Below are 15,460 nucleotides of genomic sequence, written 5' to 3' on the forward strand. Positions count from 1 at the left end.
TATATTAATAAAATGAACTATTTTTATAGATATATAGCTTAATTTCTTTAAGAAGAAATTTATAAAAATATAAATTAACTAATATTTTTACTTTAAGTAATATATTATATTATAAGATAAGAGTATTTATTAGCTTATTAAATCTTATTTAAGAAATTTATAAGCTAATCTTTTTAAAACTTAAAGAATTATTAAGTATATTCTAATTAATTAAATTTCTAAACTTAATACCTATTAAAATAGATAGTATATTAATATACCTATTTAAGTATCTAAAGTTTTATATAGTAATATATATAGTTAAATCTCATATTAAGTTTTATATAAAATAGAATTTTAATAGAAATAGCTATTAAAAACCTTTTTATATATTAAAGGTTTTTACTAAAATACTTAATCTATTTTATACTTATATTTTTTTATTTTTACTAGAGTAAAATTAGCCTTTATAATTATATTATTTTTATTTATATTAATATTTTTAATATTTAGAAATCTCTTAACTTATTATTTAATTATATAATTAATTTAATTATTTTATAGCTAGCTTAATATTATTACTAATAAATATATAATATAAGCTTTATATATTTAAAGTTATTAAGAAATTAATTTAGCTAAAATTAATATTAATATATTTAAAATATTATATATAAAGCTATATAATAAAATTTAAAATATACCTTTTATATTATAACTATTTATTAAAAAGTTAATTTTAAGCTTTTATTTAATTTTAAGTTTTTACTTAATTTTAAACTCCTGCTTTTTTATTAATATATATAGTAATATATATATATACTTATTTTATTACCTACTTATTATCTTTATTATTTCTAATAGAATATTCGATAATATCTGAAATTATTTTAAAGATTATAATTAAGATTATATTTAAGATTAAAGCCTGTATAAAATTAAAGATAAAAATAACTAATATAAAATAGATAGAAACTATAGATTATAATATATATAAGAAAGAATTAATAATCTCTCTTACTAGCTAGTTATAATTAGAGTTATAAGAGTTTTAATTTATAAGCTTAAAACCTAAAGTATTAAGCTTAGTTTCTAGCTATAAGATTAAGAAACAGGCTTTTTATATTAATAATATATAAAATAGCTTTTTAATAATCCTCTTATATAGCTATATTAAAACTTCTATTATAATTTAATAACTTCTATACTATTTTTTAATAGTATAAAGTAGCTTAAAAAGCCTAGTTTACTATATTATCTTAAGAAGCTTTTAAAATTAATTAATAATACTATAAAGCTCTAAAGCTACTTCTATATTATAGTAAAGCTAAATATAACTGGTATTTTAACTATAAGTAAATAAAGAGTTATTATAAAGTGGGAAATTATATTAAAAATTAGATTAAAAAGGAAATAATAAGTTATTTTAATTAGAATAAAGCTGAGAATAAGTAAGTTAAATAGAATATAGAAATTAAGATAGTAAAGTAGCTTTTTTTATAGTAATAAGAAATATAAAATATCTAAAATATTACTAAAAGAAATTTTAAAATATAAATAAAAGTATATAGAAATAAGAATACCCCCTACTAAAATTTATATAAGAAATAGAAGATATAATTAATATATATTATTTAAAAAATAAAGAAAAAATAAATCTCTAAATATAGCTTTAGTAATTTAATAGCTTAATTTAATAAAATTATTATTAAATTTAAATATAAAGTAAATTAAACTTAGTAATTACTTATATAATAATAAAAGATATAGCTATAATAGTATAATATTATATTTATTAAATTCTTCCATAATATTATTATATTTTCTACTATATCTACTTAATATATCTATTTTAATTAACATTCTAAATATATATCTCTAATCTTTTTACTATTTAAAGTATTAATAAATAGGTAGTTATTTTTATAATAGCTATTAGTAATATAATACCTAGAAATATAATATTCTAACTATAGTATAAAATATTAAAAATTTAAAGCTAATTATAACTTTATATAAAAAGTATATTTAGATTATTATATTACTGCTAAAAATAAAAAGTATTATTAAAATACTTAATATACTACTCTTTATTAATTTAATATCTAAATAGCAGTATTTATATAGTAATAAGCTACTTTTAAAAAAAATATTTAGTAATATAAGCTTTTATATATATTTAAGAGTCTATATAAAGTATAATAACAGATATTAGATTTATTAATAGAGTTATATTAACTCTTTAATACTTAACTAAAAATAGTATTATTATTAAATAAGTAAGTTAAATTAGAATCTATATTTATTAGTTATTAGTAATAAATTATAAAATATATAAGTTATTACTATTAACTTATAGTATTTTAGCAGGTATTACTAGATAATTTATAAATATAAAGATATTTAAAAAGTTTTAATACTAGCTTTAATTATAATTATATATCTTAATAATATTATTTAATATAAAAAGAGAGCTTTTTTTAAGAGAAAGAATCCTACTTTATATTCTATAAGTATTAAAGTTATTTACTTATATATAACTATATATATTAAAGTTATTTACTTATATATAATTAATATAATATTTTAATTAAGTATTATATATTATTTACAGCTTTATATAAAATAAGATATAAAATAATATATTACCTACAGATTAAATATAATATATTAAATTACTGTATATATATTAAATTATTATCTTTATTTAATTATATTAATAAATATCTTATAAATATATATAAAAGAAATATTTCTTTATAAACTAATTTTATAACTAATTTTTATTATATCTTTAGTAATATAAAAGTTATATATTAGTAATTATATTTTTAGTAGTATAAATATTCTTAGCTGTATTTAATATCTAAATTAATTAGTATTATTATATATTGCTTATAATTACAATTTTAAATTATAAAGTTCTCTTTTAATAATTGTAAAAAATAAATTAACTATAGTTTAATAATAATATAAAGCTTTATTAAATTAATAATTAAGTATAAAATTTCTTACTTCTTATAGTTTTATTTTATATTTTTCTATATATTCTTTATGTCTTATCTCTTATTAACTAGTAGATTATTATTTATTTTCTTAATAACTTAAATAGCTTAATTATATTAATATATCTTAATATTAAGTATAATAGTATCTATCTATTCTTATTTAAAATTATAGTATTAGTACCCTTTTTAATAAGTATCTTAACTACCTTAATATATCTATTTTATAATATTAAGTATAATAATATTTACTTATTATTAATTATAATTATAATATTAATACTTTTTTTAATAAGCAGCTTAACTACTTTAATATTTTATTTTTTAATACTATATATAATAATATCTACTTATTCTTTTTAGTAGTTAATATATTAATATTTATATTAAAAAGTATTTTTATAATCTCTTTACTTTCTTTTATATATATAATTTTAAAAGCTAATTTTTTAACATTACTTTTTTTATTTATATTATAACTTTACTTTTATATAAAAATAGTTATTATATCTACTAACTTAAGCTTTATTATATAATAAAGTAAAGTAAATAAAATAAATTTATTTCCAGGTTTTTAAAGTTTAATATTCTATTTTTTATACTATACTCTTTAACTATTTTAAATATAATTACTTCTATTAAGAAATTAAATAGTAAGTATTATTATATTTCTATTAATATATAAGCTTAACTTAATATAATAATATTAAGTTACTATTATATAATTATAGAATATTATACTAAAATAAAATAGGTAATATAGAGTTTATTATTAAACTTACTAAAAATTAATATAAATAAAATAAACTTTAGTAAGTAAGATATTCTAGTATTTATTCTATATATACTTATTTTTTTAAATCCAGCTAGATATAGAAAGATTATATAATAGGTATTACTTAATAAAAAAGTATATTAAATATACTATTTATAAATTAAAAAAGGTTTTAAATACTAGCTTCTAACTTTTAAAAGTAGCTTATAAAAACTAATTATTTTACTATTAATATAGTTATTATCTATAATATTAAAGAGATTTTTAATAAATAGGTTTTTAAATTTATTAATAAAAATAACTTTAGTAATTTTATAAACTATTAGAAGCTGTAATTTAAATACTATTTAGTATAATAGAATATAAATATATTACTTTTTACTCTCTTAAGCCTATATAATTCTCTACTAGCTTTAGTTATATAATTAGTCTAGCTTAGCTAGAGTTTCCTTAATAGTATACTAAAGCTATTTCTTAAATATTTCTTTTTTTAAAGATTCTTTTTATATCTTTAGCTAGAGAAATTAACTTTTATATTAATTAGTTATTACTTTAAAAGGGGTTAATTAAATATTATTACTTTTATTAGGTAGTTTTCTATTAATAATATCTTTAAAATAAATAGCTATATTAAATTATATATTATTAGGTATAATCTTATATTTAATAAAGCTTTTAAGTATATTATCTATATAAGTATATTAAATCTCTAACTTAATATAACTAACTATAAAAATATAAGTATTTATTCTCATAACTATATTTATAATAATATAGAGAAATTTAATAATTAATATATTACTATTATTTAAATAAGTATATTTATTAAAACTATTAATAATAAATATATAGCTAGAAATAATATAAAAAAGCTATATAAAAAATATAATAGTATTTATATAAGTTATAATAAAATCTAAATTAACTTTCTATTTTTAATAAATATACTTAAACCCACTTTTATATTATAATATAACTTAGAAAACCTATAATTATATAGCTATAAAAGAGTCTTTATAGCTCTTAAAATTAGATAAAAAGAAGAAATAGATAATAGATATCTTAAAGGTAGACGGGAAGTATTTAACAATATGCATATAGAGAATCATCTTGCCGAACCCTGCAGGTCTATTAATCTATAGCAGCTTTACGCCTGCGGGGAATTCTTATTCGAGATAGTTCTAGAATGCGGGCTGGTAGAAGATCCAGTTGCAGGTGCCGACGAGTCTTTTCTGGACGGAGTTATGGTAGCGTTCGTTTGGGGACCTACGGCCAAGCCAGGAGTGGAGTGCCCGTCGCGTCTCGGCTTCGCTCCGTTAGCTTGACACTAGAAGCTCGGTATTACGGCCTGGTCCTCCGGAATAGCAATAGCTCTTAAGAGCAGTTAGTGTGCCCAGTAATTGCCGCAATAGCGATTATTAACCAATCTTTTGCCCTATGGTACAGCAGTCTAGCACAGCAGTTATACTCGGGGATGACATCTTACTTCTGTTCACCTCTTCGATCCGGGCGAGGATCCGCTTTAGCTCAGCGGGCCAAGCATAGTCTGAGGAAGTTCCTGATCACCGTTAGATAATAAGCATCGAGGCAGCGTTCAGATACACACCTAACCCGGACGCGAGCTTGCCGGTGCGCCTGGTGTCCAGCTCGTATACCGGCCACGTATTATATGCACTGCATCGACGGGCACCAAGTTATGCAGTTATTGTACTAGCTTTTCGAACAGCTCGACCTAATCTGTACGCTCTATCTTACCCCAGAGCAACTAAGCCAGCTTCCGTCGCCTCGTGCCGTGAGGCCGGGGTCGGAGCAAGCCCAACGAGATGTCATCACTTGGCGTCATTACCCGGCTGGTGTGGTGTACAGACGCATCACTCGCATCACAGAGAGTAGTAATAATCTGGAAAATATCCTATACCGCCGCAGATATATTGCAGTCGTCGAGAGCAGGGTGATAGTCTTCCGACAGGGCCTTCTCGTTGAACCCTCCACGTCGACCCCATTCCTCGAGGCGAACCTTAATAGCCTTAACCCGGTGTCTGGTACGTGCGAGTCGGACCCGAATAATCGGTAGGTCTGCACCTTGCTCAGTGCCTCTAGGCAGGAGCTGAAAAGGCCCGCAAGCCCAATGACCCCGACGGTGAAGCTAACAGGCTCCATGGCAGTATAGTAGATGTGATAGGTGCGATGGGTTTGAGCTGAGGTGGAAGGCGGCTTCGCAAAATATCCCCGCTCAGCACTGCCACTTATCGTGCGCGAGGCTGTTTGGTCTGCATGCAGAGCGTAGGACCACCCACCTTCTCCATTCGCACATGAACAGCCTTCCGTCCGGTCGTCCTTCCCTATTTAATCATATCCTCTCTATGACCTCGCCGCGACCACTCAAGCAATACTCTAAACGTGAATCATAGAATAGTCGGTCTTATGCAGGAACCCGACTCTTAACCCCCACGTGGCGGGAGAGGGAGACGACTTTATTGCTGCATGTGGGGGCAAGCGAACACTCGTTGCACGTACCTGCTGATGAAGTCGACCATATGCAGAGTGTGGAAGATGGAGTGGATGATATCGCGGCTAATGCTGCTATGTCGGGTGGGGGTCATAGTCTTCAACGGCGAAGCTGAAACGGAGTCTGAAAATGCGGTATCAAAATTAGCAGGCCTTGACCTTGCGCGCAATTACGGCGGCCAGGGGAGCCGGAGGAGCTCTTTCCTAGGAGACTGTAGGACGCGGGCGTCTAAAAGTTCTCTGCTGCACTAAATGTTGATGGTGCAGCACCCTATCACCAGACGGTCCCTGCTGGAGTGATTTCTTTCATGTCTTGTTTATAAGTTAAGTTAACTAATTAGCTAACGTATGTGATAAGCGAGTGTCCCAAATAAGCGAGTATCTCACTTATACTGTACAGCTAAAAGTTGAAATTTTCGGTTTCCTAAAACTAGCTATATAATTCTAGAAATTTTGAAAATTTAATTATAGATATTTAAATAAAAAGGTCATTTGATAGCATTTTTTCCGGTTTTTTAAAGAATATTTTTAGCTTTTTAAAACTAAAAGTAAGAAAAAAAACAGTGTGAATGTGAAGGGCTGGCCCTGGGTTTGTTCAACGAAAGGGTGCGGTAGATTGGTCTATCTAAGACTAAGGAGCAGGAAGGAGAGAAGAGGCTAGCTCTAGGGAAGTCATAGCTATAGAGCAGAGCTCTCGCTTGCAGAGCGGTAGTAGCTGGCAGAAGGGAGGTCAATCTCGCCTAGCTCGGTCGGCCTTGGCCGGCCGGGAGCGGCACGGCGTAGCCCGTGCCCCCCATACCGGGCCTCAGCCCGTGACAATCATACACGCCTTGGACCTACCCTAGACCCCCTAGTGTAAGTTCGACCGTCACACTGTAGCTGCGCGATCATGCCTGCAAACCAGTGTTTAATATCCGTAAAAGACTTAAGGGCGCCCATTGCCTCCATCCCATCGCGTATTTAACAGATTGCATCAATGAATCGCATCTCCTGAACTTTAAATCCAGGGGCAGCTGAAGGAGGAACCAGGGAACAAAGAGCCATTCATCCTGCGTGCCCATCGGCCCTGGTCGCAAACCTAAGCGCCGCAGCTTCACTGCCGCTGTCTTGGCGCCGTCTTGCAATGCCAAAAGTCGGTCATTTAGGGCGTCTTGTCATGCAGAATCTTGTTTTTAGCATCATCTGTCCGGAAAATTCCGCATGAATGAACACCTATCACAGGAGTATTAGGCGCTTTCCTTCCAGCGAGGGTGGCGCCCACCCTCAAGGAACGAACTCGACAAGGATTAGCTGCCAGGGATGGGAAATGACAACTCCCCTTGCGGCCAAACTTACACACCAAACATGTGGTTTGAACGGGGCCCTGTAGGATTGATGTCCCGTTCCTCTTTTGACTCAGCACAAGGAACAAGTTGCCTGGTTGTTGCATGAACCTGGCTTGACGTTTCTCGACTCATCATTTCACGGTTTGGTCTCGACCTGCAGCGGCAATTAAGAATCACCCAGGGATCTCTATCTAGCCCGGCTCGCTACCGTTAGCTCCATCAGCCCTGTGCGTGCTGTGGGCGTACCGATTGGCACCAAGCATCTATCTGAGTCGTTGCTCGAGGCGCGAACCGTGCGAGGCCAGCTTCTCTGAAGCCGCCACGATTACCGGTTCTCCAACGGATTCAGCCTTGGCTCGCCGAATAGCCGAGCAGATCCCCTGATTTCTGGTTCCATGCAGATAAAGGAAACATGACTGCGCTAGGCAGTACTCCAGAACCATCCAGACAGCTTCTGTGCGGCCTCTCAACGGCACCCTTCATTTGTGGACGGCAAGCCACGACTTGGTGACCGAGTCAGCGACTACGTCCACCTCGAACCAACCACCCAATAAACGTCGCCCAGTCTCCTCGGTTAGCAACATTGACATGATCAATAGAAAGTAGCTTGGGCACCTCCCCCCACCTCCCCCCCCCCCAAACCCTCGCATCCGGACACTGGGGTACCGGGGCCATCCCCTCCCAACCCGGTCCAGTCATTCAAATGCAGATCTCCCGCCGGTCCCATTCCACTGGTCACCCCAAGGCTCATTTTCCTCCGCCACTACGATCAACCCATGATCACTGCCAACCGCAACCCGACTGCGGCCAGCTTCATGTCTCGACCATGGCTGGGCTCCAAACCAACCTCTATGTCGGCATCGGCATCACCTGGATCGCCGCCTTGGTGGCCCTGATCATGAGGGTTTTTGCCCGGCGGATGACCAAGGTTAGCTGGTGGTTTGATGATTACTTCTGCGTATCTGCATTCGTGAGTCTGCACCTTTTGCTCTCCTGCTTGGTGAGACAAGCTGCTAACGGGAAGCCGGCGTAGATATTTGCGACTGGCTACTGCGGCATCTTGCTGGAATGTAATGAGCGACCTCCCCCGAGTCTCAAGACCGAGTCCATAATAACTGCTTTGCAGGGACCCTCCACTGGTCGCTTGGCAAACTGATGCCTGATGACCTTGATATGAAGACTAGGGAGAATATCCTCTACCACTCGAGGATTCTCGGTTTCTTTAACTCGCTCTGCTACGCCTCCTCGCTAGCATCGTCAAAGATATCCATCCTATCATTCTACTGGCGACTGTTCAAGACATCGACTATCCGGATTCCCATTCTGGTGCTCCTTGCCATGTCGGTGATGTGGATCATCTTCCGGACTTTCATGTTGATCTTCCGCTGCGTTCCCGTCCAGTCAATTTGGGATAAGACAATCACAGGTTCTGTTTGCAACATCGACGGCGGCAAGTTCTTCCTGGGCACCATCACCACCCATTTTATAATGGATATCATCATCCTCATTCTTCCTATTGTTGAAGTATCCAGGCTTCGCCTACGCCTCGGCCAGAAGCTCGGTATCATCGCCCTCTTCATCCTCGGCATCATGTAAGGGTTAGCATTCCTTCTGATATGTAACAGATGCTAATGGCAACAATCCAGTGTCTGCCTCGCATCTGCGTTTGTTCTGGTCGAGTTGGTCAATTACAACAACGATACAACGCAGATGCCATATGACTACGCCATGTACTGCATCCTTGGAGCTGTGGAGGTGAATATCGCCATCGTCTCTGGTAAGAACCCCAAGAATTACTACATACCAAGCCAGTTCCATTCACTCACCTATCCCTTTAGCCTGTTTCCCCCTGCTTCGGCCAATCTTCCGACACATCCTTCCCACACAGTTCCTCAGCTCCTACGGCAGCAGCCAACGCATCAGCCGACCAAGCAACATCAGCCGACCCAGCAACATCATCAGATTGACCACATTGAATCGAACGAACAAGGAGGTCGAGGCTGACGAGTCGAGCTCGACGCATCAGCTGGCGGACCCGGAGCACGGCATGCCTGACGGGCATGACTTTGACCTGGCGCCTGCACGCAGCTCGGGAGGCGTCCGCACGATGATTTCGAGCCGGGAGTATGGCTCCGAAAGGTCCAGCCGGGATGGAGATCGTGGGATATATGTGCGAAAAGACACGGCTGTCGAGGTGGAGGAGATACTGGATTCAAAAGGTCGGAGATATGGAAGCGGCAGACGGTCGTGATGGCGGGCGATTGAGCGAGGATCGGACAAGATAGTCGAGCTGCTGCTCGCCATCGGGACATCTAGCGCGCTTCGTCATGGCGTGAGTCTCGGAGAACAAAGTGCAAGGCTCGATCCCTGAGGCGGTCGTTCGAGGTATCCTCGAATACATCTAATTCCTCAAATACATCCAGCTTAAACCGGTTGAATGGGTCTCCGGTATGCCTTGAAGGGAGCGATGGTGCTGGTGAGGTCGCGCCTCTCGCGCTGCCCGTCGCTGGATGGCATTGTGCTCGTGTCCAAGGTACGGGAGAGAGAATTAGCCACCGCAGGCTGGAAATATCTTGACGAGGACAAGACGGGTCTCTAGAGGAAAATGTATAACGCGTGCTATCATAATGCTAACCAGAGGCCGTACCATAAGCGCAGCGTTGCAATTAGGTTAGGCCTCGGCAACGTATATTGTGTCAGACGAACAGGTCTAAAAGGTGAGATAGGGCTATGATTTAGGTTTCCGGACTGTGGATCCTGCCAACCTAGGTTCAAACTCAACCACCTAGATCCCCGACTTCCAAAGGAGTCGTCCGCCGAGATCCCTGGCGTCTAACGGAGTCAACGGACCAAGGGCCTCTAGATCAGACCGATCCCTAGGGACAAATAGCTAGCTTTCTCCCGACTATATAGAAGGAAAATGACAAGAGATTCCATCGTCCCCAAAGCTGTATCGTCTAATCCATCCTGTCTGATATATTGCAACTGGGGCCCGATGACGCAGGCAGAGCTGTTTAAGGACTTAGATAAGCATATGCAGGATAGGTTACGGGGCATCAAGCTATCGGAGAGTGACGTCAAGCTGCCAGAGAGCGACATTAAGCTGTCAGAGAGTGATATTAAGCAGTATATTAACATAGCTCATCTTAATATAACAGTTATGTCCTGAGCCTAGCTTATACGAGGTGTAGAGTAGCCGCCTTTCTGTCCTGGGCCGTGACAATTAACTATTAAACTTATAAAATCCAAGTTAATATCCTTCTTAAATAGTAACTTAATTACTACTTTATATCTATTCTCTGCTACATATAATAGCGACATCTGTCTGTTATTAAATATCAAATTTAGGAAGTCCAGATCTACTCTATCCTTAGTAAGTAGCAGCTTAGCCACCGCCTCATGCCCGTTCCTTATCACATACTATAATGGCGTCAGTCCTTGGTCATCATTAGAGTCCAGGTCGATTCCCTCCTGCTCGAGCAGTAGCTTAACGACCGCTTCGTGTCCGTCCTCTACCGCATACGACAACGATGTCCATCCATCGATGAGGCGCCGCGTGGGCCCCACGTTTATATCGACTCCCTTTGTCGCGAGCAACAGCTTGGCCACCGCTTCAAGCCCGCTCTCTGCCGCATACGACAGCGGCGTCCGTCCCCAATGATCCCAAGAATCCGGGTCGACGCCATCCTTCGCAAGGAGCAGCTTGGCTACCGCCTTGTGCCCGTTTTTGCGGCCAACAATAGGGGTGACTCCCAGTAGCGGGTCTTCTTTTGAATATCAGCACCTTCTTGTAGTAGGTTTTGGGCTGTCACGCCTTGTCCATGTTCTGCGGCCCATAGTAACGCCGAGCTTCCAAACAACTGTATGTTGTGCCAATACAGGTAGGGGTTTAGGAGACTGTGAAGGGGGCGATTTGTTCGAGCAAAAGCGTTCATATCTCTCCCTAACTCCAGATTCTGAGTTATATATAGTAGCAATTTGTTTGCCAAATCAAGCATTGACATTACTTAAATATTAGCTTAACCTGAAAGTATTGCCAGAAGATGGCGAAAATTAGGTGACAATAAAGCTTACTGATGGAGTGACAGTTTACTTAAAGTATCAACGTATCCGTCAGCTGGATCTGAATTTGGCACAGATAACCTCCGTGATGAAGATTGACTAAGGCAGTGGTTTTCTAGTTAACAAGTGTTAATGTGGGATAAGCGTGTTTACGGTTCCGATGCTAAGATAAAAGAATCATCTTTGTTTTTTTTGTTTTTTTTCGACGGGGGGAAGGTGAATATTAGTCTAACTTTAGTTGAACATGGCCACAAACGTGGCCTTCTGCGATTGGCGGATACCTGCAACCTCCACCCATGCATTGTCCATGCTTCTCAGAATAGCAGGGGTATGCTTCATCCCTTCAGCTGGCATAAACCTCCCCGACGGTCACGACAGGGGGATCACTCCAATCGGGACTCTCGTTAGTGACGATACTTCATGCTATCCTATCTTCCGGCTGAGGAGTAAGTAGACCAGTCATAAGGCTATAACAGTCACCTTCCCTGAACCCCATGTGGTAGGCGCTAGCTGTTAAGAGGAATAACATCGGGGCGGATACGGAGCGGAGGTTTATGCCAGCTAAAGGGATAATTTGCTCGTCAGACTGTGACAGTAAACTTTCTTCCGCAGACGCTGTTGTATTCTGATTGTCGTCCTGACCATTCGTCTTCTCGTTCCCTGGCCTCATTGAGCCTATCCATGAGTTTACTCACTTGTTGAGCCCCTTTATCTACCCCATCGGATAATGCTATCTTCTCCCCACCGAACTTCCTCGAATGTTCTATTACCGCCAGGCGTTCCCTCATCTGATCTAAGGCAGCCATCTCTTCATCCCTCTGCTGACCCAATCGTTTCGTCTCTAGACGGACTTGGTCTCACAAATTCCTCACAAACTCAAGCTTCAGGTTTACCTGGTCGAGCTCCATGTCCGCATCTCCGGTGGCCTCCAGTAAGCTGGATCCTCCCACTAGCCGGACAACGAACACTGATCCTTGCGCAACCGCCTCTTCTTGCACAGTCACCTTTATGTTGAGATTTCCATTGCGGGCAGCCTGCTTCCCCAAGGCTTCCGGCCTCATGTAAATGAGTTTCTGTGACAAATCCTTTAGAGCGGTGCCACCGGGCGACGTCACGACGTGGCAGCGAGCTTGTTGCTGCAATCCGTGCAGCTCAAACTCGAAAAAAGCTATGACGTCTCACCATCCTTCACCTTGGGCGCGGAATCGAGCCAAGTATCATCGCGTTATATGTCCGTCCGACTCGTCTGCCTCCGCAACCACGGTGCGCCCGTTCTCCTAGATAGTGTCGATCAAGACGAGTTCGTAAAGGTGATACCATCTTTCCCGCGCTACTAAACGACCTTTCAGTCTCTGCTGACATTGTAGGGATAGACAGCAAGTCAGAGGCCATTCGAGAGAGGTTCGGATATTCCGTTTCGTGCTCCATGGCAGGATTCAATTTGGCTAATGATGTTGCCATGTTTTGCTTGCCCTTGCCTATGATACGATCACTTCAGCTGCCCCAAAAACAGAAGATTATGCTCTTCGTAATCTTTTGTCTCGGATTCCTGTAAGCACTCCCGCCTTTAGCCTCAAATCGTTTGACTGGTACTAACTCAACTCAAACTAGTACCTGCATTATCTCCATCATTCGTATCGCATTGTGCACCCAACACCCGGTTTATCTACCAGTTTCTGCCCCTGTGCCTCCGTTTTTGTCTTTAGATCTTTGATGACCCAGTCCCGATGACCGTGGCCGGAAAGCAAAATGTTCAACGAAGACGTCAAGAGCAAAATCAGCATGACCTGCTTTAGAATAGCCATGGGACAAGGTGACTCTTCAACTGGGTGGTAAAACACTTCTGCTCACAGCTACCTACCCTACGTCAACATCCACAAAGGCGGCGGATGCATTGGCTTCGCCATTGCTATCGCCACTGAGGATGTTGGACAAAAAAAAAGGACATTGGAAATTGAAACCAGAGGACGCATTGTATTACCACATTACAGTTCATAGGACAGAAATATTAAAAAAAAAATGACATGCTCAAAAATGCCATTCCCCCGTCCAATTACGTATTGACAACTGGGCGTCGAACCATGCCAATATTCCAATACAAAGCGTGGCCTTTCGAATAGGGAATAGTCTACGGATTAATCACCCGTGTTGACAGGATATCGTGTTTGTGCCTGAGGCAGAAAATTGTACATTTAACCGAAGCGTTGCATCCTGGAGCACGTGCGTGGAGAATCATCCATCCTTCATTTGTTATACCTTGATTTACGCGCCCTGGGATGACCCCATAACTTAACGTATCAACAATGCTACGAAAACATGAAGTGCTCAGGGTGGTAACGCCCATCCCCGGCTTCATCCCGCGCCAGTTCGCCATCAATGTCCTCCACTCGCACGGGGAGGTCATCACCATTAATCCGCATGTCGTCGATCACAAGCCCATCAAGGCGCCAGCCGACGCCCCTGTTGATGAATGCGACAGCAGCTGGTACGAGATTGTCGAGCGCAAACAACTCATCGCAGGCAAAGGAAAGCCTGGCTCTGGCATGATTACCTTCAACGGCATCTCTCGCGATGTTTCCTCCAAGGGTTGCTTCCACAACATGCCCTGGGGCTTGCAGACTCACATCAGAGCCCCAATGAACGTCGAGTTATGGATTAGATATTCCATCGACGGCAACCAACTGGGAATAGAGCCTGCGCAACGCCTTGAGCTTGGCCTCGAGTCTCTGGGTGCACCCACAGATGGCTTATACCTGCGCCAAGACATTGAGGTTACTTGCAACATTGCCATACTCAAGTATGTCAAGACGCCGCTGAGGGCAGAGGGCCAAGCTCTGGTGGATCGAATCATTAAAAAGGCAGAGCAGGCTGATGCCGCTGTTCTGCACAGGATGATGGAGGACAGCAAGTTCCATATGTCGGAGTCGAAAGGCAGATCTAGTATGCCGGCAGAACTCCAAGATGATGGAATCTCAGAGTTTCCTCCAATAGAGCTGGCAGCAGAATCAACTCCGACATTGCCCCATGGTGTCGCCTCCCAGCCTTACTATTCGCCCAGCCATAGTCCGCAAATCGACAAGGCAACCTTCGGCCAATTCAATTTGACTGGGAAGAACGCACCCTAACATCATCCCACCCGTCAGGCATATGGCATCCCATCGCGTCCTGGGGGACCAAAGTCAAACGCATCCACAAGGGAGCCTTACCGTCTCCGAACAACCCAGGAGTCGCCGCAGACGCGCGCGACTTGTGGCCGCTTCCAGACACTCTACGACGCAAAGGGACAAAACCTCTTAGAATTTAAGCTAAAGTGAGATATATAGAGCAAGAAAAATCTAGCTAAATGCACATAGTCCCGGATTTTTGCTATCTTGTAGAGAGCGCCGGAAAGCAAGTTCGTGCGGAAGCTGGTGATCGTCGCGGTATCTGCCAGCCTAGTAGCCATTTCCAATTTCTTACCTGGGCCTGAATAAAGAGATCATGAAGCTGTGAACTTCGGTGAAGTGCAACTCCCATATTGTGAAGTTTCCCTATTGGGCCATTTTTCCTGAAGTCTTGTAGTCCGGGGGCAGTAGCGCTAAATAGGACAGAGTAGTTCGCCTCGATGGGCTCGAAAGGATTAATAACAACAGGCTCGTTGCCAACCTTATTGCTTTTATTACTTCTACTGCTTCTATAGTCTTTATTATTATTGTCATCTTTATCCTCGTCCGTGGTTGTATGTTGATCTATGGATTGCAAGGCGCGACGAATAGCAACCCCCTTGTCCTCGTTGCTGATGTTATTGCTGATTTCCTTAGGGGTAG

At 38.9% G+C, this 15,460-nt stretch overlaps 5 protein-coding genes across 5 annotated transcripts; 2 read left to right on the forward strand and 3 right to left on the reverse strand.

Moving 5' to 3' along the window:
- Positions 1 to 8,418: 8,418 nt before the first annotated feature.
- On the forward strand, positions 8,419 to 9,843 carry BGZ61DRAFT_524362 (uncharacterized protein; the record flags this gene model as incomplete). Its single annotated transcript, XM_046252642.1, has 5 exons — positions 8,419 to 8,562; positions 8,626 to 8,662; positions 8,719 to 9,184; positions 9,239 to 9,369; positions 9,431 to 9,843. The coding sequence occupies 5 exons, from the start codon at positions 8,419 to 8,421 to the stop codon at positions 9,841 to 9,843; spliced, it is 1,191 nt and encodes a 396-aa protein (XP_046093997.1).
- A 1,074-nt stretch (positions 9,844 to 10,917) lies between these two features.
- Positions 10,918 to 11,829, reverse strand: BGZ61DRAFT_468199 (uncharacterized protein). Its single transcript, XM_046247856.1, has one exon. It carries the CDS (start codon positions 11,594 to 11,596, stop codon positions 11,300 to 11,302), a length of 297 nt encoding a protein of 98 aa, XP_046093998.1. The 5' UTR covers positions 11,597 to 11,829; the 3' UTR covers positions 10,918 to 11,299.
- Positions 11,830 to 12,235: 406 nt separating this feature from the next.
- Positions 12,236 to 12,839, reverse strand: BGZ61DRAFT_487299 (uncharacterized protein; the record flags this gene model as incomplete). Its single annotated transcript, XM_046249952.1, has 3 exons — positions 12,236 to 12,475; positions 12,548 to 12,790; positions 12,837 to 12,839. The coding sequence occupies 3 exons, from the start codon at positions 12,837 to 12,839 to the stop codon at positions 12,236 to 12,238; spliced, it is 486 nt and encodes a 161-aa protein (XP_046093999.1).
- A 1,055-nt stretch (positions 12,840 to 13,894) lies between these two features.
- BGZ61DRAFT_468200 (uncharacterized protein) lies at positions 13,895 to 14,899 on the forward strand. Its single transcript, XM_046247857.1, has one exon. The coding sequence runs from the start codon at positions 13,958 to 13,960 to the stop codon at positions 14,777 to 14,779; it is 822 nt and encodes a 273-aa protein (XP_046094000.1). The 5' UTR covers positions 13,895 to 13,957; the 3' UTR covers positions 14,780 to 14,899.
- BGZ61DRAFT_468201 (uncharacterized protein) lies at positions 14,881 to 15,129 on the reverse strand. The gene has a single exon (XM_046247858.1). The coding sequence runs from the start codon at positions 15,097 to 15,099 to the stop codon at positions 14,923 to 14,925; it is 177 nt and encodes a 58-aa protein (XP_046094001.1). The 5' UTR covers positions 15,100 to 15,129; the 3' UTR covers positions 14,881 to 14,922.
- Positions 15,130 to 15,460: the final 331 nt, after the last annotated feature.

Source organism: Ilyonectria robusta (genome assembly GCF_021365365.1).
Source record: "Ilyonectria robusta strain PMI_751 chromosome Unknown BGZ61scaffold_70, whole genome shotgun sequence".
In the NCBI taxonomy this organism is placed as follows: domain Eukaryota; kingdom Fungi; phylum Ascomycota; class Sordariomycetes; order Hypocreales; family Nectriaceae; genus Ilyonectria; species Ilyonectria robusta.